This window comes from Podarcis melisellensis (genome assembly GCF_964234715.1).
Source record: "Podarcis melisellensis genome assembly, chromosome: 17".
NCBI classification, from domain to species: Eukaryota; Metazoa; Chordata; class Lepidosauria; order Squamata; family Lacertidae; genus Podarcis; species Podarcis melisellensis.
This window is the reverse complement of record NC_138534.1, coordinates 10,251,067-10,272,529: the sequence shown is the minus strand read 5'-3', so window position 1 is coordinate 10,272,529 and position 21,463 is coordinate 10,251,067. Positions and strand designations below refer to the sequence as shown.

Genomic DNA, 21,463 nt, shown 5'->3' with positions numbered 1-21,463 from the left:
GATGTTGCTTGCTTCTCTCTTGCAGGTGTGGAGAAGTGTAGGAGGAGGGAGTTCCAGTGCGGGAATGGCGAATGCATCCCTTACAAATGGATATGTGATGGGAAGGCTGAATGCCAGGACGGCTCTGATGAATCCTTGGATGCCTGCAGTAAGTTGACTATTATTGACTCCCCACCCCCTCTCCCAAATCATCCTGCGTAGGAGGGAGCTGAAGGAAAACCTCTGTCTGTGTGTAGGAACAAAAAAAATTCTTTCCAGTAGCACCTTAAAGACCAACTAAGTTAGTTCTTGGTATGAGCTTTCGTGTGCATGCACACTTCTTCAGATACCTGAAGGTATCAGATACTTCTTCAGGTATTTTCTTCAGATACTTCTTCAGGTATCTGAAGAAGTGTGCATGCACACGAAAGCTCATACCAAGAACTAACTTAGTTGGTCTTTAAGGTGCTACTGGAAAGATTTTTTTTTGTTTTGACTATGGCAGACCAACACGGCTATCTATCTGTAACTGTGTGTAGGAAAACACTCTGGGTTTTCCTTGACCCTGCCAATACTGGAACACTTAAGGGCTTCTAGTCTTGTAGATCATGCTCCAACCTCTGTAAACCCTTTGAGCAGACTCTTCTGCACCCCCATGGGATGTAGATGAAGAAAGCAAGACTTGGATTGAGGGTGGGTGACTAACTTAACTGCCAGGTGAAGTAGGAATTTTTGAAAGCCAAGTGTGGGGAGATACATCTTAGCTTTACCTTACTGGGAATGCGGGTGGCGCTGTGGTCTAAACCTCTGAGCCTCCTTGGGCTTGCCAATCGGAAGGTTGGCGGTTCGAATCCCCGCAACACGGTGAGCTCCCATTGCTATGTCCCAGCTCCTGCCAACCTAGCAGTTCAAAAGCACGCCAGTGCAAGTAGATAAATAGGTACCACTGCGGCAGGAAGGTAATCTGCTCTGGCTTCTGTCACGGTGTCCCGTTGCGCCAGAAGCGGTTTAGTCATGCTGGCCACATGATCCGGAAAGCTGTCTGTGGACAAATGTCGGCTCCCTTGGCCTGAAAGCGAGATGAGCGCTGCACCCCATAGTTCCCTTTGACTGGATTTAACCATCCAAGGGTCTTTTACCTTTTTAAAAATTTCCTTCTACCTTAAATCACACTGGGGCACGTATGCCTTGCCTTGGAACGGACTTACTTCAACATATGAGGCTGCAGCCTTGTGGCTAGGGAGTCCACTTTGACCTGCATCATCACACTGTGAAAATTCAAACCCATGGGACATTATGGCTTAAATGCTAGGCAGATGGATTTCCATTGGGCATTCGAGGGATTCTTGAGAGACGTGAGCTATGTGCTATTGACTCAAAGCAACAGTGGATTTATTAGATCAGCTTCCATGCCCGTCCGTTGCAGCAAAACAGCAAAGTGTCTTGGGGCACCTTGAAAGTCATGAGAGATTGGTTCAGGTGATTCAAGCCTTCTTTTTGTGTCAAATGGATCGGTGTCGAAAGGTCTTTCCAATGACCTCTGCATCTCTTGGTCAGCAACCTGCTTCTGTTCAGACATAAGGAAGGAATAACAAGAAAGGCAGCCATTTCTTTTCTCTCCCTCCCCTTGCAGTCCAGAGCGAGCCAAGCAATCATTGATGCTTTCCTTATAAATGCAACAGTGCTGCTGCTATGTGTCATAGCAGTTCTGATATTTTCCTGCTATTCCCCCTCAAAGTCAAGAGTTAACCTTTCCAGTGGTTTCAGGTTTGCCTGTCCTGGCTGCCCCCAAGGAACTTGAGAATTGACAACTTTGGGTCAGAGCCAGGAGTTGTTTGCAGTAGGGGTTCCTTAAAGGGTAAAGGGACCCCTGACCATTAGGTCCAGTCGTGGCCGACTCTGGGGTTGAGGCACTCATCTTGCTTTATTGGCCGAGGGAACCGCCGTACAGCTTCCAGATCATGTGGCCAGCATGACTAAGCCGCTTCTGGCAAACCAGAGCAGCACACAGAAACGCCGTTTACCTTCCCGCCTGAGCAGTACCTATTTATCTACTTGCACTTTGACACGCTTTCGAACCACTAGGTTGGCAGGAGCTGGGACAGAGCAATGGGAGCTCACCCCGTCACGGGGATTCGAACCACCAACCTTCAGATCGGCAAGTCCTAGGTTCTGTGGTTTAACCCACAGCGCCACACGCGTCCCTATGGGTTCCTTAGGAAACAGCTATTCACAAGGTCCAGGGGTTGCCAAGGGAGCAGAAATGAATACATTGCTTTGTCTGTTGTGTGCACACGCCCTAAGGCAAAGCAGAATCAATCTGAACAACAGCAAAGTTTGTTTTTATCCCAGATGGTTTAGTATTAGAGGGTTGAGTGGAGATGCATGGGCGTCCTGTGGGGGGTTTTAAAGTCCCCAAAGGAAGGGTGCAAAAATCATGCCAGAAATAGGGGGAATATATCCACTTGCTGTGTTTGCATGCAACAGGAAGAAAATTGCACCTCTCTTCTGCCCCTGGCCCAGTCACAATACAGTGGTACCTCGGGTTACAAACACCTTGGGTTACAAACGCTTCGGGTTACAGACTCCACTAACCTGGAAGTAGTACCTCGGGTTAAGAACTTTGCCCCAGGATGAGAAGAGAAATCGCGCGGCAGCGGGAAGCCCCATTAGCTAAAGTGGTACCCCAGGTTAAGAGTGGTTTCAGGTCATGAACGGACCTCCGGAATGAATTAAGTTTGTAACCAGAGGTACCACTGTATGTACAATACATGGCGGTGGAAGTGGAATTTGGCAATTGTGTGCTGATGTGGCAGGAGGACTCTGTTTCATGTTATGTGAGCTTTGGACTTTTGGCACAGGTGAGTTTGACAGCCTTCCTGTAGCTTGCACTTGCCCGTTGACACAATTGGTTTTCTGTCTTCCTAGCAGAGGCTGACCTGTAGCGGACATTGTAGTGCCCCATAACCGCTTGGTGGCTCTGTGCCATCCATGCAAGAGCAGGCACAGAGGCCAGTCCCACGCTGGCGATACTGAGGTGGCATTTTAACGTCTGACTTGTCTTTTCCAGAGTCCGTGACCTGTGAGCCAGGGCAGTTCAGCTGTGGCGGCCGCATCAATCGGTGCATTGATATGTCCTGGCGGTGTGACTCGCAGATTGATTGTGAGAATGGCTCCGATGAAGAAAACTGCCGTAAGTCGGACTCTGTGGGCTTTGCAGCTCTGTGTTAGTAATGGAGCTTTACCAAAGTGTTGGGCAGGGTCAAGGGAACGGAAAATGGTGGGCAAAACTCGTAGATTCTGCTCCTCTCTCTGGATTCAGGCTGGGTTTGGAGACTAGCATTGTAAAAACCCTTGCTTCAATAACACTGAAATTTGAAGCAATTGACCAGTTCTTCTACATCAAGGCCTATTTCCTGTAACTGAATTGGCAGCTAGAGCCTACATGACCAGTAATCTTTATTGGCAAATAGTTTTGGGGGGGTTTTTTTTGAAACTAAGAAAAAACTACCAAAGGCAAGCAATTGAGATTAATCTGTTGTCTTCTAGTGCAGGCTTCCTCAACCTCGGCCCTCCAGATGTTTTGAGACTACAATTCCCATTATCCCTGAACCACAGGTCCTGCTAGCTAGGGATCATGGGAGTTGTAGGCCAAAAATAGCTGTAGGGCCAAGGTTGAGGAAGCCTGTTCTAGTGCCTATAGCTGCAGTAGCTTGTATACACCCCTCACTGTCCTTCCCTTTAAACCACCTTGAAAATTTTAACTGAAAGGCAGTTGGGAAAGATCTAAAGGAATAGCTTAGGCTGTAATGCCCCTAAGTTAGGACTGCAATACCTCAAGAACCGTCTCTTTCCATATGAACCTACCTGGTCCCTGAGATCATCTTCTGAGGCCCTCCTTCGTGTGCCTCCTCCTTGAGAGGTCTGGAGGGTGGCGACACGAGAACAGGGCCTTCTCTGCAGTGGCTCCCCATCTGTGGAATGCTCTCCCCAGGGAAGTTTGCCTGGCGCCTTAATCATACACCTTTAGGCACCAGGCAAAAATGTTCCTTTTTAACCAGGCCTTTGGTTGATCTGATTTACATCCTTTGCCCTTTTAAAATGTGTTTTTTTTTGGGGGGGGGAGACTATTGGGTTGTTGCTTTTATTTTTATTATGTATTTTGTGGTTTTATATCTTGGTTTTATTCTGTGAACCACCCTGAGACCCCAGGGTATAGGGCGGTATATAAATTCAATAAATAATAGTCATTTGTTACTTGGTAAAAGCCATTTGTGTATTGATCATGCTGTTTTTAAAATGGCAACATGCTCCTGCAGGCACAGAACATGACTTGACCTTCTTGTCTTTTGCTCTTGCAGCCCCTAAACATTGTGCTGACAGCGAGTTCCAGTGCAAAGATGGGAACTGCATTGCTTTGAGTTTTGTCTGCGACGAAGACCGCGACTGCGAGGACGGCAGCGACGAAGAAGGCTGCTCTGGCCCGACCTGCAGCCCCGAAATGTTTCACTGCAACAGCTCAGAGTGCATTCCCAAGCTCTGGGCCTGCGATAAAGATGCGGACTGCAAGGATGGGTCAGATGAGTCGCCCGAGCACTGTGGGAAGCTGGAGAAGGACAATCCTTGCTCTCCGCTGGAGTTCCACTGCGGAAGTGGCGAATGCATCCATCAGAAATGGCAGTGCGACGGGGGTTTTGATTGCGCAGACAACTCAGACGAGGCAGACTGTGGTAAGTTCTGGGTACCGTAGTGTGCCTATATTTGCTTTCCGGAGGGATTATTATTATTATTATTATTATTATTACCCCGCACATCTGGCTGGGTTTCCCCAGCCACTCTGGGCAGCTCCCAACAAAATATTAAAAACATGATAAAACATCAAACATTACAAACTTCCCTAAACAGGGCTGCCTTCTGATGTTTTCTAAAAGTCAGATAGTTGTTTATTTCCTTGAGATCTGGTGGGAGGGTGTTCCACAGGGCGGGTGCCACTACCGAGAAGGCCCTCTGCCTGGTTCCCTGTAACCTCACTTCTCACAGTGAGGGAACTACCAGAAGGCCCTCGGAGCTGAACCTCAGTGTCCGGGCTAAATGATAGGGGTGGGGACGCTCCTTCAGGTATACTGGGTTTAGGGCTTTAAAGGTCAGCACCAACACTTTGAATTGTTGTAGGGGATAAATGAGAGGTTAAGGTGGATGTGCATCATTTTGCACTTGGTACAGTGGTGGCGTTTACTGCTTTCTGCTCACTGATGCTCACAGTTAGGGCCAGCAGTACGTATGCTGTTGGGGTGTCTTTCACAACATGGGCAGCTATTGTGACGTGGAATCGTATTAAACTCTACACTGTGAAGAGTTAGGCTGTTAGGTGATTAAAATCTCAGCATAGTGGTGCTCTCTCTAAGTCTCTGCTTCTCCCCCCCCCCCAGCTAAAGTCACATGCCGCCCAGATGAATTTCAGTGCAATGATGGTACTTGCATCCATGGGAGCCTGCAGTGTAACAAGGAGATTGACTGCAAAGACAGGAGTGACGAGGTTGGCTGTGTCAACGGTATGTAACCCAAGCAGGTTTTGTGGGCCTAGGGCAGATCTGAAGCCTGGCTTGTGACAACTACTACATAGACCCGATTATAGGCCACACCCTTAAAATGAGATCTAAACTCCCCCCCCCCCATTTAAATTAAGATGTTTTACACAGTTTATTAATCCCGGCTCTTAGTTTAAAAATTCTTCCTGTTGAATTAAAGATCCTTTAATCTGCTCATATTCTCTTGTTTGCCCAGTGACTGTCGAGAAATCTCCATAAGATTTCTGTCTGCTTAAATGGGATGGTGCCATTTACGTTATGGTGGCATTAGTGGGACAAAAATAACCCCCAGAAAGTCATTTAATAGCAAGCAGCAGCAGGTTTCAACATTAACAGTTCGAGAGCTGCACTGCTGTGTAAAATGTTTTAACTGTTGGACTTAGGAACCAGTTAGGGCTTCATTGGACTGTTGTCTTCTCACCTGTAGGTCTCAGCAGTGATCCTAAGGCAACAGGCCCTGTGCTTATATCGAAAGTCAGCTGTATTCTAGGCATTTAAGCTTGCTTCCCAATATACAAGCTTAGGATCGAGTTGCAGAACATGGAAATAAACAGGACAGACTATTTGCAGCCCCAGCCTTTTCATGCTTACGTGGAAGCAAGCCATAGTGTGTTTAACGGAGCTTACTTGCAGAATTGCTGCAATCCTAAACCTGTTTGCTTGGGAGTAAGGCCGCTTGAGTTATACTGGACTTATTTCTGAGTAGAAAACGCTAGGATTGCACTCTGAAACAACTAGATATAAAAGTAGGATTTCAGAACTGCCGCCCTTCTTGCAAAGCTTTCCCCTGTTAGGTTCTTATTTCTTCCCTGTGAAGAAGGGAAGACTTTGCTGCGGTCTGAAAGCCAACACTAGCTCAGCAACCCAGAGGGAAGGTGGGGTGCGTTTTGAAGGATTGACTGCCCAAGACCCTGTATATCCTTCTTGGCTCACTCAGTTCCATGGGGCTTATTCCCAAGCCAGTGTTGTAAGCTTTCCTAGACCCTACCTCAAGCTACAGTAGCTACTGAAAAGGAAATTGGTCTGAATTGCAATGACGGAATTAAAAAGGTGCTTTTTAAATTTTGTAACAGTGACAACCTGTGAAGGACCAAACATATTCAAGTGCCATTCTGGAGAATGTATCACGATGGACAAGGTCTGCAATGCGAAGAAAGACTGCAGGGATTGGTCGGATGAGCCCCTCAAGGAGTGCCGTAAGAATTTTTAATACTTGTCTCTGTTGGTGTGCTGTAAGAAGGCTGCCTTGCATCTCCTCTGGCTTGGACTTTCAGGTCCCTTCCAACACTGCAATTCTATGAAAGTGATGTATTGCCATACATCTGGGACTTGGCTATACAACTGCAAATTATGTGGGACGTGGTTGGCACTGTGGTCTAAACCACTGAGCCTCTTGGGCTTGCCGATCAGAAGGTAGGCAGTTCAAATCCCCACGACAGAGTGAGCTCTCGTTGCTCTGTCCCAGCTCCTGCCAACCTAGCAGTTCAAAAGCATACCAACGCAAGTAGATAAATAGGTACCACTGTGGCAGGAAGGTAAAGGTGTTTCTGTACGTTCTGGTTTCCATCACGGTGTTCAGTTGCACCAGAAGCAGTTTAGTCCTGCTGGCCACATGACCCGGAAAGCTGTCTGCAGACAAACGCCAGCTCCCTTAGCCTGAAAGCAAGATGAGCGCCGCAACCCCATAGTCGCCTTTAACTGGACTTAACCGTCCAGGGGTCCTTTACTTTTTTAAGTGCATTATACAAATGTGACACTAGATAGCGATGGTGAGCTAAGGGCAAATTCTCTCTATTTTTTAAAAAAGACATCTTTGCAGCATTTTTAAAAGAAATGTCTAGATCCACAGGCATTCTTCGGTGTTGCCAGTTCGGATTTGCCTATCCTTGGAGATAGTTCTGGTGATGAATTGCTAAGTTGCCTCTGATAGGGTAATCTTCACCCTTCCCAGCAGTTTTTAAATCTGCAGGAGGATCCCAAGGGGAAGCCCCAAGTTGGAAGACCAGTGTAGCACATCTTAAGTAACTTGAAGTTCTAGAGCTCCTATTTCTGCAAGAGACAGCATGGAATTGCCAGGCTGAGCACGGAGGTGCAGCTCCCTGAAAATGGGGACACGATTGCAAAATGTACGTGCTTCGCGCCAGAAATCCTCACCGCAAGCCTGTTACAAGCCCCATATTTTAGATGTGATGGCTTTCCCCATCCACCGCCAGCAAGCTCATGGCAGAAGCAAAATTTGCAATGCAATCTTCTTTATTGGTCTTTGACACTTATCATCGTGTGTTTATTTGCACGCCACTTTTCCTCAAAATTGTGCCCAAAGTGATTCACAACATCTCATGTGATCAACTGAGTACAACTGTTAAATAAAATGCAAATTAGAAACAATAATATCAATCAATTTTTTAAAAATAATCCATATACATTTTATTTGAATTTGTAATAACTTGAAGTTCTTGCAGTATACAAGGTCCACCCTACCTAACCCAGCGTAAATGCTCACTGATGGGAGGCCTTTGCGTAAATGGCATTCTTTGATTAATCTTTTTTTTGGGGGGAGTGTCAATATTCTTTTTTTTATACAAGTCTTGTTAGGACTGTAAGCAATTTCTCTAAGAATATTAGAGGGACGATTCCAACAGATTCTACACAAAATACTTATGTCCCTGTGGAGATGGCAGTCCTGAATTGGTGGCGCATACCCTTCTGGCTTGCACTCTTTATAAAGACTTGAGGAATAAGATTATCACCCCTCTTTTATTGTCCATTCTGGGTCACCCAGCCACTGCCACAGTGTCCTTTCTCTTGGCGGATCAAGATGAGCAGATGACAGCAAAGGTTGCAAGGTTTTTAGCTGGGGCAATCAGAATAAGATCCAGTATTTGACTATTGATTCAAAACCCCAAAATGTATTTTATATCATTGACTTTTTATTTCTATTTTTTGTATATTGTATTGTTGTTTTCTTGCTAGGGCAGATGGCTGACGCAAATAAAGATTCATTCATTCATTCATTCTCTAAGAATAGTATCGTTATAAGCTCTTTGTTATCCCCTTCCAGGAACAAATGAATGTTTGGATAATAAGGGCGGTTGCTCCCACATATGCAACGATCTCAAAATTGGGTACGAGTGTTTATGCCCTGAAGGATTCCAGCTGATTAACCAAAGAAAATGTGAAGGTAAATGGGAAAGTTTTCTTCCTCTTTCCACAACACAAAACTTTCTTAATGCACCTCTAAATTACTGTATTTTTCCGTGTTTAAGACTAGGGTTTTTTTTTAACCAAAAAATAAGGTTTAAAATTGGGGCTCGTCTTATACACGGGTAGTGCTGAGGAGTGTTTTCTTAATTTGGAGTCCCCACCAAATAGGGCGTGTCTTATACTTGGGGGCGTCTTATACACGGAAAAATACGGCAATTCATATCTGGTTGAAAGTTAATGGGAGTCAGGGAGGTTACTATGTTTCTCGTGATATGTTTTCTTTGGGAAAAGCAAGGCTTGGTGATCTGGCCAAGTCCATCCAGCTGAAGCCACAGTCCCAGGTTGAAAAACTTGGCCTTTCCGAAAGGATGTCTGCGATTGTGGCTTCTGAAGTTGTAGATGAGCATGCCGTTGGCAAAGCCTTGCGTTGTCCCATCTCTGTAAGAAAAAGGCAGGCAAGATACAATCAAATGTGCCTTTCTCCCCTTACACATAGGCAACAAACTCGGTCACTTGATAAAATGTTTATTTGCGCCCTGTCAAGTTGAATCCCATAGACCTGGTCATGGAACTGTAGGCTGATGCTTCTTGTGGTGGCCGCTGTGGGAAAAATCTGAGTAGTTCAAAGTCCAAGACCATTATGGGATACTTCCTGCTCCTCTTTGTTTGGGAGGTTCCAGGCAAGTAGCAGGTTGGCCGCAGTAGAGAAAACTTACTTGAGCCTCGGAGACCAAATGTATTGTCGTACGTTACTGACTTCAGGCGATGAGTATCATCCTCTTGATTTTCCTAGATATCGATGAGTGTCTCAACCCTGATACCTGTAGCCAAATCTGTGTGAACTTGAAAGGAAGCTATAAGTGTGAATGTAATGAAGGCTATCAGATTGACCCTACCACAAAGGCCTGCAAAGCCATTGGTAAGTCTTGGGCGTGTTCTACACTAGAGTATTACTGTAACCATGGCAAAAAAGTTAGGGTACCTGCAGGAGCCGTCCTTCCCCTGGGAATACGTCCAGCCCCAGAATCTTATTTTTGCAGTTCCTTCCTTTTTAATGTAATATTGGGGACCTGAATTTACTTCTTTTCCTCCCCCCTTCCTTTTTATTAGGTCCATTATAGTGTAAGGTGCTTTTTTAACTTGTGACAGGGTGGGTTTGATTTAAATCAAATTGATGTAAATCACTAGTCAGTAAGACTTGATTTAAATCTTTTTTTACAGAAAGACATTCTTGCTGGTATAATCTTAATATTCACAACCAGATGGAATGTTTCATTTTTGGAATAATAAATTTTCAGAGTGGTTTTTGCAGTTATAGCAAACATTACTGACTTGGTTATACTGTTAGAAATACATATACAGATAATTATGAAATTATTGTGAGGTTTAGTAAGTTAACTGTTTATATTTGGACAACCTTTATGCTGTACTTTATTGGCAGGAGAAAAACAATCATTTCCTTAATAACAATTTATACAATTTATTTAACTAAAACAATAACATTATAGCATATGTATCAATGTTTGTTAAGTGATGTAGTTAAACAGTTTTTTTTTTAAAAAAACACACCTTAGACTAGTTTTAGCACACATGAAAACCTTAAAACAAATCCTTATTTCCTGATGAATAGCCTTTGAACTATAATGTAACTTAAATAGAAAACTATCTTTAGAAAGATTTTTCCTCCAAAAGCATTTTATCTTAAAAATCCGATTTAAATTTTAAAAAATCTGATTTAAATTTAATAAAATCCAATAAAAAAACAATCTTTATCCACCCTGACTTGTGAAATGACTTGAGTGCATGGGCAGTTGGAATGTGTAGTAAACAACTATTTATTTAGTGAACTTTGGACGCTGGGAAAATCCACTTATTGAATTGTAATAATTCTTCCTGGAGACCTTTTGATCTGCTTAGTTGCTTTCTCGAAGCTGAGAGAGCAGGTTTAAAAGCCACAGAGTTCCCAATATCCCTTTTCTTGCTCCTTTCCCCAGGCACCATTGCATATCTCTTCTTCACCAATCGCCATGAGGTCAGGAAGATGACTCTCGACCGCAGCGAGTACAGCAGCCTTATCCCCCGTCTCAAAAACGCGGTGGCTTTAGATATGGAAATAGCCAACAACAAACTCTACTGGTCTGACAGCTCCCAGAAAAAAATATACAGGTAAAAATAGATGAAATGTGTGCACTGCGGGCTGGAACTGGCAGGGCTCAGTAGTATTTGCGTTTTAAATCGCATCTGGGCACAGATGTGATCCAAAACACAACTACTTGGAGAAAACCAGTCCTGTATGGAATCCTGCAGCCCATGATGTATGACCCCGTCTCTCTCCTTCCTTCATTTCAATGGGGATTCTTCTTTGTGATGCCTCCAGCACTCCAATAGACAAAGCAGACAACCACTCTCACCATGCCACCGTGATTGACAGCGGGATCAAATACCCAGATGGCCTCGCTGTGGACTGGGTGCACAGCAACATCTACTGGGCTGACTCTGCCCTGGGCACGATCTCCGTGGCCAGCAGTGAAGGCTTGAGGAGGAGGACTCTGATCAAGGAAGTTGACGCCAAGCCGTGTGCCATCGTGGTGGATCCAGTCCACGGGTATGTGCCACCCTAAATAGTTTGGAGACGCTGCGAGGATTTGCCAGTCTGTTGAGGAACCGGGCTCTTGTTTCTAGGGACATGCCCTAGCGAGAGGCAAAAGATATGTGTGAATGAGGCTGACCTTTGAGATGGGACCTCAGCAGTGGATTAGTAAGGGGGAATGGTCAATGTACGTTCTTTGCGTGCAAAAAATCCCAGATCCAATCCTTGGCATCTCCAGATTAGGCGGAGAAAAGACTCGTGTTTTCACTGCCCAGGGTTTTAGAGAAAGGATGGAAAACCTTTGGCTCTGCAGATGTTACAAGTCTACAATTCCCATACTATTTGGTTCTTAGCCATGCTGTCTAGGGCTGATGAGATTTGGGGAATCCAATAACATCTGGAGGACTCCTCAGGTCCCCATGCCTAACACAGACAACGCCGAACTGGATGGGCCAGTGGTCTGACTATACAAAGATAGCTCAGTGGATCTGACAACGTTTTAGGGCAATGTTGACTTTAAAAGAATAGTGCCCAGAGATGGAAAGAAGATAAAGTCCCTATCAGAGAAGAATGGCAGATGAAGTTGATAGACTATGCTGAAGTGGCTTAAATGACTGGAAGAGTTAGAAATCAGGAACACCAAAATTTTAATAAGGAATGGGGAAAATTTATAACTTATCTTAAAGACCATTGTAAACAGTTAAAATCGTTTGTAGGATTGGAAGAACACTTGTAGTTTATAAGGGTGAATTATGGACATAATGGAAGAGGTAAAGGATTTGGAGTATTATATAAGATGCGGGAGGAAATGATTAATAACAGAACCCACAAAGGGGAGGATGGAAGTCCAGAAGAGTCCTAGGAATCTTGTTTTTATTATGTTTGATATATCTCTGTATAATGTTAATTTGAAAAACCAAATAAAGTTGTATAAAAGGGGGGGGGACTTTGCCAGGCGTGCTGTCCATTGAGGAGAAAGGGCTTAGGGTCAACTCCCCCAAGGACAATGTTGCTCGGCGAGACTTGGCTTAAATTGTGTTTGTTTCTCCCTTCTCCTCATGTTAGGTTTATGTACTGGGCTGACTGGGGCACGTCTGCGAAAATTGCCAAAAGTGGTCTGAATGGGGTGGACAGCTTTCCCCTGGTGAAAGAAGGCATTCTTTGGCCTAACGGAATAACTCTAGGTAAGCTCTGCATAGCTCAGGGAAGACAATAACAAGAGCAGGCTGGAGGAAGACGAGGCTCTGTTGGCTTTCGATCCAAAGGGACTTGCTTTTTCGTTCAAATGTGGGGCTTGTTTGAGACTGATCTCTCTCTCTCCCTGCTTCTGTGCTGCTACAAAATTCGCTCTCTTAGGCAACACATTTGCGGTTGGATTAACATCCCAGTGCTAGGCGGTGCTGTCATCCTCCCTGACTCAGTTGTAGTGATGCAGTCAGGGAGTTCATTCATAAACACAGGGGCCAGGTACCAGTGGTACCTTGGTTTACAGAAGCTTCAGGTTGCAGACTCCGCTAACCCAGAAATAGTACCACGGTTAAGAACCTTGCTTCAGGATGAGAACAGAAATTGTGCGGCGGCAGCAGGAGGCCCCATTAGCTAAAGTGGTACCTCAGGTTAAGAACAGATCCAGGTTAAGAACGGACCTCCAGAACGAATTAAGTTCTTAACCCGAGGTGCCACTGTATATAGTTGTTAAAAGTAAAGGTCATAAAGGTGATCAGTTAGGTTTTTGAGTGCAGATAATCACCCGTTTTCCCCTTGTAGGCCTGGCTTTTGAGGGGCAGAGTTCTGAACAATGGCAAGTAACCAAAAGCGCCCTTGAGAAATTGTTAGGGTAAAATGTTTCTGAAATCCAGCAGACCAAAAGCCAAGAACATCATCTTGGGAATGGGCTGGCCCTTGGGTCTAAATAAAGCAGAGCAGTCTGATTTGGAGGGAACCCTTCTCATCTGAAAGCTGTATGCTGTAGTTTGTTGCAAGAAGCAAAGGCGTTTGGGGATACAGTGCTAACTTACAACGCCTCTTGGCCAGTGTGTCTTGTTCTCTGTTCTGAACTACCTTTATGCTTGGCTTGCTCCCTTTCATATGAATGGAAGGGTGTGTTCCTCTGGTCATGTGACACTTCTGACACCTTCTGCCTTTAGATCTGGCCAACCAGCGCCTCTACTGGGTAGACTCGAAGCTCCACTCCATCTCCAGCATAGATGTGAATGGGAGAAACAGAAAGACCATCCTTGTGAATGAGGACAAGCTGGCTCATCCTTTTGCCATCACAGTCTTTGAGGTGAGGCAGGTTCAGAAATGGCCTCATTTTAGACATGTGGTCTTTGTTTATTGATCACATCAATAAGGCAGCACAGTTACTGCAACTCCCTATAGCACATGCATCTCTATGGAGAGGACTAATTAATCTGTAAACCTATTGTGCATGTATCTTAGTGTTACTTTTTGAGTTGGCAATCCAATAATATGTTACCCATGTGTTGCTTTGCGGGGGTTATGTTCACAGTGTTACTGTTGAAAACCAAAAAAAAACCCATTTAAAAACAAATCACTGAATCTTCACCCAGGATAAAGTGTTCTGGACAGATGTCATGAACGAAGCCATTTTCAGCGCCAACCGCCTGACCGGCTCCGATATCGTCAAGGTGGCAGGGGACCTGTATTCACCCCAGGATCTGACGTTGTTTCATTCTGTACGGCAGCCCAAAGGTATTTGATCATGACCGCCTTCCTGCTGTTGCACCCCTAAATGTGTTTTTTCTCTCTCTTCCCCAACCTTTTTTCTTTTGCCTTGTGCTTTTTGGGCTGTCAGGTGAGGGCGGCGCTTATGCCGACGATAAGCAGTTTAGCACGCTGCACTCTGCCGCCAGGGAAACCCCTTATTTTCCTGCAGGAGAGGAGAACAGCCATTTACGGGCTTTTTCTTCCACTTCCTGCAGAAGACAGGGCTATTTAAGTGGTCTTTCTCAATTCCTTTCTGGGCGGCAGCATCTACCTCCAGCCCTTGGCCAGCTTCACTCCATCTCTGCTCATCTGCCAAAAAAGGAGAGCCCTTTAGACCGGCCTTTCTCAACCCGTGGGTCCCCAGATGTTGTTGGACTACAACTCCCATCACCCCTAGCTAGCAAGGCCAGAGTTCAGGGATGATGGGAGTTGTAGTCCAACAACATCTGGGGACCCACAGGTTGAGAACCGCTGCTTTAGACAGCTTCCGCCCCATCGCTATTAGCAGGTGTGGTTTTTGCTCTGTCTTGGAGGACTCCCACTGGGTGGGAAGGTGCAGTGTTTGTGTCACGGACTGGGCAGAAGAGGACCAGTGGAGGCCGCCTCCCCAGCTTGACCCTTCCAGAGAAGGGGACAGTTTAAAATTACAGCAGGGGTTTAAGGGAGGTCTCAGCTCGGAGGCAGGTGAGGGGGAAGCTGGGAAATAATGGGAGAGGAGGAGGAAGAAGAAGAAGCACTAGGGGAGCGACAGCTGATGGACTCACTGTCTTTAGAAAGCATTCCAGACCCCTCCTCTCCTAGAGCATGGTGTGCCTTGAAAGTAGGAGAGCAAAGAGCTCAAAGGCAGAGGGCACGTAGTAGCACCCGTAGCAACGACTCATGAGGAAGTGGGAGAGACGGAGGGGGTAGAGATTTATTCGGAGCAATGCCATTATTCCAAGAAGCTGCGTTCACAAGCCCCTCTCTGTGTTTTCATGCTTTTTAAAAAATGATTATGGAGGCTGAATATCTGCCCCATCCGTGTTTCACTAGTTGTTGAGGGCACCCTGACATTATATGTTCTAAGGCATTTTTAAATCAAGGTTTTGATCAAGGTTATAATGAATTAAAGCATATGGTAAGGACTTTTCCTTGTCTTGTCCATTCCTGGCCACCTGCTGTGGGTGGTTGGTTCATCTGCCGCCTGACAGTTTGAGATGCCATTTAGTGAGGATAACCTCTGGCTCCCCTTGAATTCCTCCTGTATTCGTGAAGGTGAAGACTTGCACAGGCATTTGTGCCATCCCGAGTCTCCTTTGTACAACCTCTTTTTCCTCCCTTTTAACAGGTGTCAACTGGTGTGAGAAGAACGGAACTCCCAATGGAGGCTGCCAATACCTCTGTCTCCCTGCCCCGCAAATCACTGCTCACTCCGCCAAGTACACCTGTGCCTGTCCTGATGGCATGCACCTGGCCGCAGACATGAGAAGTTGCAGCACAGGTAAGCAGGCAAAATGGGTGAAGCAAGCCTTTGTGCAGTGAGCAGCTGGCAGCTGGGGTACAAACTCAATCTGTGTGTGTGTGTGTGAGAGAGAGAGAGACAGACAGACAGACAGACTACAGTGGTGCCTCTGGATGTGAACAGCATCCGTTCTGGAGCCCCGTTCACATCCCGAAGTGAACGCAACCTGCGTCGTCGCAATTCTCTGCTTTTGCGCATGCACGTGACGCCATTTTGAGCGTCTGCGCGAGCAGCGAAACCTGGAAGTAACGCATTCCGTTACTTCCGGGTCGCCGCGGAGCGTAACCTGAAAACATATTTAAGGTACGACTGTACCCCCTTTTCCACAAAACGAGTATAGTCGTACCTTGGAAGTCAAACGGAATCCTTTCTGGAAGTCCATTAAACTTCCAAACCGCGGCTTCTGCAGGAGAGAAAAGAGGGTGAGCCAGGGCTGCCCTGACCTTAAGTGCACCTGGCAAGCCCGCCCACAGCGCCATCCAATTGGCTGGCACTGTGGGTGATGAATATTCATGAGCTGGGGGAATCCCTGAGTCCCGCGGGGCTGACGCAAGCCCCGCGAGATTGTAGTAGGGGCCGTGAGCCCGCAACCCCACCCCCTCCTTAGGGACGGGAGTGGCTTTCTGGAAGTCCATTAAACTTCCAAAATGTTCGAAAACTAAATCGCAGCTTCTGATTGGCTGCCGGGAGCTCTGGGTTCCAAAAGAACATTCACAAACTGGAACAATCTCTTCCGGGTTTGCGGCATTCAAGTCCCAAAACGTCCTGAGTTCCAGGGCGTTTGGGATCCAAGGTACGACTGCAAAAGTGTTTATTTGGAGAGATAATTGATATGTTGTTGTCTCCGCCACCCAGACACTGTTCCCGAGGCTCCTGCTTCCGTTGCAGCCACAACAACTCGGCAGCCTCCCTCGAGAACCACACCTTTGGGCCGGCTGCTCGCCACAACCGGTGCCCCCAGGCATGAAACTGAACGCCTGCCTGCCGCTGCCCCCACCGTTCTGAGCAAACTCATCCCAGGCATCTCTGAGCGTACCACGCCTCCGATGGTCACCCTGTCGCAGCAAGGTAAGCGCCTACACCGAGTGTGTGACACTCTTGTTAAGGCTCCTTTGCATCTAAGTGCAAAGTGCTGTGCACATAGGAAAACTTAAGTTGGGTGCAAGTTCTCCTCCTCCTCCTCCTCTCCTGTTGCCCCCTCCTTCCCCTCTGCATCTTTAGCAATATTCCAGACTGGAGAGGGCTTAATTTTAAGTTTCCTCTATTCCCCAGCACGAAACGGAATTGCTGCTGAAACGGACGGTGCAAGGCAAGGGGGTCCCCCAGCGCTCTCAATTGTCCTACCACTGGGTAAGTTCCTCGCCAGGCAGAAGCGTTCCTTTTTAACCAGGCCTTGGGTTGATCTGATTTACATCCTATACCCTTTTAAAATGTCAAAATATATTAAAAAATTAAAACAATTATCCAGTAGCACCTTAGAGACCAGCTAAGTTTGTTCTTGGTATAAGCTTTCATGTGCATGCACATTTCTTCAGATTTAAAATGTTTGTGTGGGGGGGAAGGTATTGGGTTGCTGTTTTTATTTTTATTATTAATTTTGTGGTTTTATATCTTGTTTTTATTCTGTGAACCCTGCCATAGGGTGGTATATAAATTCAATCAATCAGTGTAATAGTAATCATAATAGTAACAAGAATAATAATAATAAGTAATAATAGTTGCGGGCAAGGCAGAAGCCCAGATCAGTAGTCCTTCTCAGGATGCTCTTGAACTAAATATAATACAGTGGACACTCAGGTTGCGAACCTGATCCATGCGGGATGCACGTTCGCAACCCATGTCTGTGCATGCACGGGTTGCAATTTGGTGCTTCTGCCCATGTGCAAAGCGCGATTTAGGGCTTCTGCGCATGCGTGACCGCCGAAACCCGGAAATAACCTGTTCCGGTACTTCCGGGTTTCGGCAGTCTGCAACCCAAAAAAATGCTACTTGAAGCAGCCGTAACCTGAGGTGTGACTGTATTGGTGTAGCAAATAAGTCATGGTGCATATTTTATTCATTAATTTCTCAGGTGTGTGTATACGGTATAGCATACTTAGATTGTAAGCCTTTTGGGATACAGGCCTGTCATACGTTCTTTGTAAAGCCCCGCGAACATAGATAGTGCTATATTCACCATTGTCCCCAGTGGTCTCCCGAGCAGTTAGGAGAAGTTGGTTTAAAATAACCTCCTGCCTTCTGGGATTTCTTTTTTTCAGTGCTGATTTGTTTAATCTCCTTTGGGGGTTTCCTTGTTTGGAAGAACTGGCGCCTGAGGAACATCAACAGCATCAATTTTGACAACCCTGTCTATCAGAAAACGACGGAGGACGAGGTTCACATTTGTCGGAGCCAGGAAGGGTACACATACCCATCGGTAAGCTGACATTCAGAATGGTGGGAACTTTGCAGTTTTCTGTACTGCTGGTGGGTGCTTTGTGTTCTTTGATATTAGTGGGGGTCCCAAGTCATTCTCATCCTGCCCCTCTCCTGAAGCCCTCCTGGCCCCATTCCTTCCTGCCATGGTTGACCGTGGTAATAGTGAAGAACAGTACCCTTCAGGAAAGGTCTCGTGCAAAAGTAGCACGAGTGCTCATTGTTTGTATAAATCCATAATATGAATTTTCTGGGTCTGGCAAGATGACTCCTTTCCCCCCCTGCTCTTTTAAAAAAACTTTTTAATTTATACTTTTCAAGTTTATACATTTCATTAGTTTTACAATCAACTTAAGATTTCAGAGTTTAACTTCCTTCCCCTTCTTTCTGCGGTTCCTTAAATTTATTTTTAAAAATATCTTCTGCATATCCAAATTCATTTAACTTGCTTGTTTAATTATCTACACTCTTAAGAAACTGCAGGTTATTACAATAATCCTTCTAATGCTTTTATCTGCTTACAATTTATCTGTAAATATTCAATAAGCTATTTCCATTCTTTTATAAAAAGATTTTTGTTATCTTGATTTCTTAGTCTTCTGGTAAGTTTCGTCGCCATTTCTGCATATTCCATAAGTTTTTGTATCCATTCTTCCTTTACTGGGACTTCTGCTTTTTTCCACTTTCAAGCAAGTAGCATTCTTGCTGCTGTAGTAGCATACATAAAGACATTTCTATACAATTTAGGTAGCTCTGTCCCTATAACTCCCAACAGTTGTTTCTGGTTGTTGTTTTTTTATGAAAGTTATTTTGAACATTCTTTTCAATTCATTGTACAGTCATACCTTAGAAATCAAACGGCTTAGTTGCTGAATGTTTTGGCTCCCGATCGGAAACTGGAAGGGATTGTTCCGGTTTTCGAATTTTATTTGGAACTCGAAAGTCCGGCACGACTTCCGCTGGTTCCGATTGGCTGCAGGAGCTTCCTGCAGCCAATCAGAAGCCGCGCCTTGCTTCCCAAACATTCTGGAAGTCAAACAGATGTCCGGAACAAATTCCGATTGACTTCCAAGGTACGTCTGTATATCATTTCCCAGTAAGCTTTAACCTTACTACAAGATGACTCTTTTGAGAGACCGCAAAACACTGAACGCTGTCTTCTTGAGTAGGTTGGTTCCTGTTTCTCTCCTCAATCGGCTGGAAGGCTCACTTTTTATCCCTAATTAGGACATTTTGGCTTCTACGGTTGTTCCACCTAGCTAAACCCTTTGAGTAACTTCCTTTCCAATCTCTCTTCCCCAACAGAGACAAATGGTCAGCCTGGAAGACGACACCACAGCGTGAGCCCACCTCAACGCCTCCAAGTGCCTCTCTCCAGACTTTTGCTGCTGCTTTTCTGGGAGATCACGCATGCCCTGGCTTCCGTTGTCTCTCAGCCGTCAGACGCCACTTCCCCAGTGACTCGATGGACCTTTCCCTTCCTCAGCCCCTCACCTTTCCCTTTTTTAAAAGGAAGAAACTGTACGTCGGTCAGCAACTGTCTTTACAGGACAGAGCAGACGAACCAGGGCCACTTTGTTGAGTTTTTATGTTTCGATATATTTATTGTTGTATCCAGTGCTGCCACGGCACTGATAACGTCTGCTGTCCTCTGAGTCTCATTTTTAATCTGGGCAGGGTCACTTATTACTATTTTTTCATGCACGTGAAGGACGGTAACTTGACAAAGGCAGTGGCTGTTCTCTGGATGCACACCTGGGTGTCTCGGGGTCCTCTTCGCAAGCTGACCGTTGTGCCTGGCCCTTTTCTCTCCAAAGGCCTGACAGGCTGGCATGAAGCAAGCTTGGAAGGGAATCGGGAACATGAGCCTTTGCTGAGAACTCGCCTTGCCTTCGTGAGCCGCTGGGTCCCTTTCTCCCAAGCTAGACTGGGGAAAATTTTAAAGAGTGGATTTTGCCATCCGTGCCGCAAAGAAGAAACAGTGACTTTTGCCCTCTTAACGTCCAAAGAAAGGAAGGACAACGTGGAGGTGTCCTGGATCCCTCTGTGGGCCCTGAGCTGCTAGATCTCTCTCAGCCTTCCCTCGCCACTTTCGTTTGATTTCTTCTCGTTTCTCTTTGCGACCCGTGTAGCTTTGTAACCTTGCATTTTCCGTATTTGCACTTGATTCCTTTCTTTTGGCTCTCTTGTCACGTGTTGCCAGGAGGGTGAGAGAGGGGGGAAGAACTGAACCAATGAGACAAGCAGGCTGACTTTGGGGAGGGAAAAAGGGGGTTGTTGCGTTTTGCTCGGTGCTGGTCCGTTTTGTGCCTTTCGGCAGGTGGACAAAGGGCAATAGATTGTGCTGGCCAAGAAAGCAGGAATTGAAGCCATTCTCCTGTGTCTTCTACCTTCGTCACAGGTTTACAGTTGCCTTATCACTGCATCTCTCTATGCCAGGTATATTTTTTACAAATTTCTTGCCCTTAGCTTTGCCTTATTTTGTATACTGTTATCCCTTCTCTTACTAACGAAGGGCTTCTTAACTAAGGCAAATGCCAAATGGGACTCCCAGCCCCCTTCTAGAGTTGCACTAAACTCTGATTCTGCACCTTAGTTGAAATATATATATATATTGCATGTGATGCTTTTTAAGCTTTTGTGAATGGAAGCGCCAGGTTGCCACATGTTCTAAGGTGGGCTGAATTTGAGCTCATGGTGTGCTCTTTAGCTACCGTTAACCTAATGAAGGATCTTTACATTTTCAAGGAAGTAGAATCAGTGTAAATTCCAAATGTCTGCCGCAGCTCCAGTCCGTCCTAAATTCAGTAATGAACAAGCAGCAAATACCCGCTTACCCTGCTATCCTAGGATAACAAATGGCAACTTTATTTTCTTGGCCTGACACATCTAGTTCCCTTCCTTTGACGGAGGGGACAGCACACTACATACCAAGGAAAAGCACTCAAAACCCCTTTGACCTGAAGCTGTGAAAGATTCCAACCACTTCCTCTGATTGTGGAGCATGTAAATGATGTATAATGTTTGAGATATATATTTCCTTTGCACAAAACGTTGCATTCTGTATGTACATAATGTTCATAAAATACATGACTTATTTATTTATAAGTTTATTTTTCTTACGGTTGTTGATGATTAGGCTTTATTCCCTCATCCCACATCTCTCTGTTGGGGTATTCCCCGATTCTCTGCCGTTATGGGTGCATATGATGGTGGAGAGCTAACCGTGATCAGCTAAAGTTCGGTCCCAATCTGAAGTAAGCGGGACTGAACGCGGGGGCTGCGTTTTGCATGTCTTAGTGAACCAAACCTTTGCGGTTTGCCGTGAACATGGGTGTCTGAACCAGGGACTGCGGTTTTGTTTCACTCCGGGCAAACCACTGTTCCATGAAGCTTTTCGTATCTCCACAACTGCATAGATGCTTTGAGCGAATTGTACTTGATCGCTGCTCTTAC

General features: G+C 45.6%; 1 protein-coding gene across 1 annotated transcript in view; it reads left to right on the top strand.

Annotated features, from left to right (window-relative positions):
* The window catches only part of LDLR (low density lipoprotein receptor), a 30,785-nt gene extending 9,670 nt beyond the window's left edge, over positions 1-21,115 (top strand). Inside the window, exons 2-18 of the mRNA XM_081893988.1 lie at positions 26-148; positions 3,050-3,172; positions 4,341-4,709; positions 5,409-5,531; positions 6,641-6,763; positions 8,629-8,748; positions 9,565-9,690; positions 10,766-10,937; positions 11,149-11,376; positions 12,427-12,545; positions 13,509-13,648; positions 13,935-14,076; positions 15,419-15,571; positions 16,448-16,660; positions 16,865-16,942; positions 17,851-18,008; positions 19,313-21,115. Of these exons, the coding sequence (XP_081750114.1) occupies positions 26-148; positions 3,050-3,172; positions 4,341-4,709; positions 5,409-5,531; positions 6,641-6,763; positions 8,629-8,748; positions 9,565-9,690; positions 10,766-10,937; positions 11,149-11,376; positions 12,427-12,545; positions 13,509-13,648; positions 13,935-14,076; positions 15,419-15,571; positions 16,448-16,660; positions 16,865-16,942; positions 17,851-18,008; positions 19,313-19,351 (2,549 nt within the window). The 3' untranslated portion in view covers positions 19,352-21,115. The remainder of the gene's footprint in view (positions 1-25; positions 149-3,049; positions 3,173-4,340; positions 4,710-5,408; positions 5,532-6,640; positions 6,764-8,628; positions 8,749-9,564; positions 9,691-10,765; positions 10,938-11,148; positions 11,377-12,426; positions 12,546-13,508; positions 13,649-13,934; positions 14,077-15,418; positions 15,572-16,447; positions 16,661-16,864; positions 16,943-17,850; positions 18,009-19,312) is intronic.
* The last annotated feature ends 348 nt before the right edge of the window (positions 21,116-21,463 follow it).